This window comes from Myotis davidii, unplaced genomic scaffold, assembly GCF_000327345.1.
Source record: "Myotis davidii unplaced genomic scaffold, ASM32734v1 scaffold1134, whole genome shotgun sequence".
NCBI classification, from domain to species: Eukaryota; Metazoa; Chordata; class Mammalia; order Chiroptera; family Vespertilionidae; genus Myotis; species Myotis davidii.
In genome coordinates this window covers 802,853-804,501 of record NW_006286229.1, presented here as the reverse complement: position 1 = coordinate 804,501, position 1,649 = coordinate 802,853, and the positions used below count along the sequence as shown (strand labels likewise).

Genomic DNA, 1,649 nt, shown 5'->3' with positions numbered 1-1,649 from the left:
AGGCGCCCGGCCCTGCCCGCAGGCCCCAGCGGCTCCAGGGCAGCTGCCTCCAGGGCTGGGGGTCAGGAGCCCCTCCCCCTCCCTCCACCCCACTCCATGCTGTGTATCTGAGTTGGTGCCATTTCACCTCATCTCATGTTTCTCTCCATTTTCACACTGTCCTCTTGGGGTTGCAGAGGTAGGTGTCTCCGCTGTGCTGTGCTCCCACCACACCCCGCCTCTGCCCAGAGCCCACCCATCCCCGTGCTGTGCCTCAGCCCATCATCCTTTACTGGCCGCTCCCGAAACCCTGGTGCTTGTCTTAGTGGTCTCGTCCCTCCCCTCCCTTCCCCACACACAGTGTGTCCGAGGGCAGGGCTAGGGACCCGTGCCCACTCTGGTGTGTGTGCCCCAGGGGTGAGTGAGTGCCCTCTGTGCCCCGCTGGCCCCCTGAGGACAGCCAGTGGCTGCACGGGATTGGGTGAGCATTTTGGTCATCAGGCCAGTCAGCTGGGCCTTCGGGAACGCCCGATGCGGGGTATGGCTCTGCCAAGGGCTGGAGATGCCCTCCAGGCTGGGTGCCTATGCCCATCTCCCGGGGCCCGTCTCGTCCCTCCCCAGCCCCTCGGCCCTGCTCTGAGAGTGAGTTTTCCTGTGCCAACGGCCGCTGCATCGCTGGGCGCTGGAAATGTGATGGGGACCATGACTGTGCGGACGGCTCGGACGAGGTGGGCAGGGGAGCCAGAAGGGGGGAGTCAGAGCAGGGCCGCCGGGGTACCCAGGTCTGACCAGAATGCCTGCTCCCCGGCCCACAGAAGGACTGCACGCCCCGCTGTGACATGGACCAGTTCCAGTGCAAGAGTGGGCACTGCATCCCCCTGCGCTGGCGCTGTGATGCGGACGCCGACTGCATGGACGGCAGCGACGAGGAAGCCTGCAGCACTGGCGGTGAGCCCTGCCCCCGCCCCCCCTACAACAGCCCTGGCCCAGGAGCCAGTTGGGCTGAAATCCAGCAGAGACCGGAGGGCTGTGTCCACCTCGGCCTCACCCATAAGTTCCCAGAAGGCAGTCGGTTGCCCTGAGAAGCAGCGTCCCTGCTCACGCCCCTTTCCCTGGGAAATGAGGCAGGGCCTGCCCCTGCTGACCTGCGGGGACCTGCAGCCTACAGGGGCCGTGGGAGGCGAGTGAGACCCCAGTGAGCGCAGGCTTCCTGGCTCTGCCCTGGGGGCTGAGGACGGGCTGGAACCCAGCCCCCTGACTCCCAGCCCAGTGCTCCTCGCCCTGGAGGGGGCCGTGTCCTGCAGCCACCACCAGACAGGGCCCTCTGGACCTTCTGGTCACTCTTCCCAAAAGGCCTTTTCTCCCCTAAAGAGCAGAGGCAGCAACTCTGCCCAGCTGCCCGACGGGTAGGAAACTACACCTGGGTCCCGTCCGGCTGTCCCACTGCCTGCCTGTGCCTTGTGCCGTCCTGCCCCTGGGCCCCGGCTGCCTGGGCTCAGCCGCTGTCGGCTCTTTGCCCCCCTGGCCTGTAGTGCGGACCTGCCCGCTGGACGAGTTCCAGTGCAACAACACCCTGTGCAAGCCCCTGGCGTGGAAGTGCGACGGCGAGGACGACTGCGGGGACAACTCCGACGAGAACCCCGAGGAGTGTGGTGAGCGAGCTCAGAGGG

The 1,649-nt window shown here is 66.6% G+C and overlaps 1 protein-coding gene across 1 annotated transcript in view; it reads left to right on the top strand.

Annotated features, from left to right (window-relative positions):
* Positions 1-1,649, top strand: part of LRP1 (LDL receptor related protein 1) — an 86,951-nt gene that overhangs the window by 75,427 nt on the left and 9,875 nt on the right. Inside the window, exons 64-66 of the mRNA XM_015559767.1 lie at positions 601-707; positions 795-927; positions 1,512-1,644. Coding sequence (XP_015415253.1) covers positions 601-707; positions 795-927; positions 1,512-1,644 — 373 coding nt within the window. The remainder of the gene's footprint in view (positions 1-600; positions 708-794; positions 928-1,511; positions 1,645-1,649) is intronic.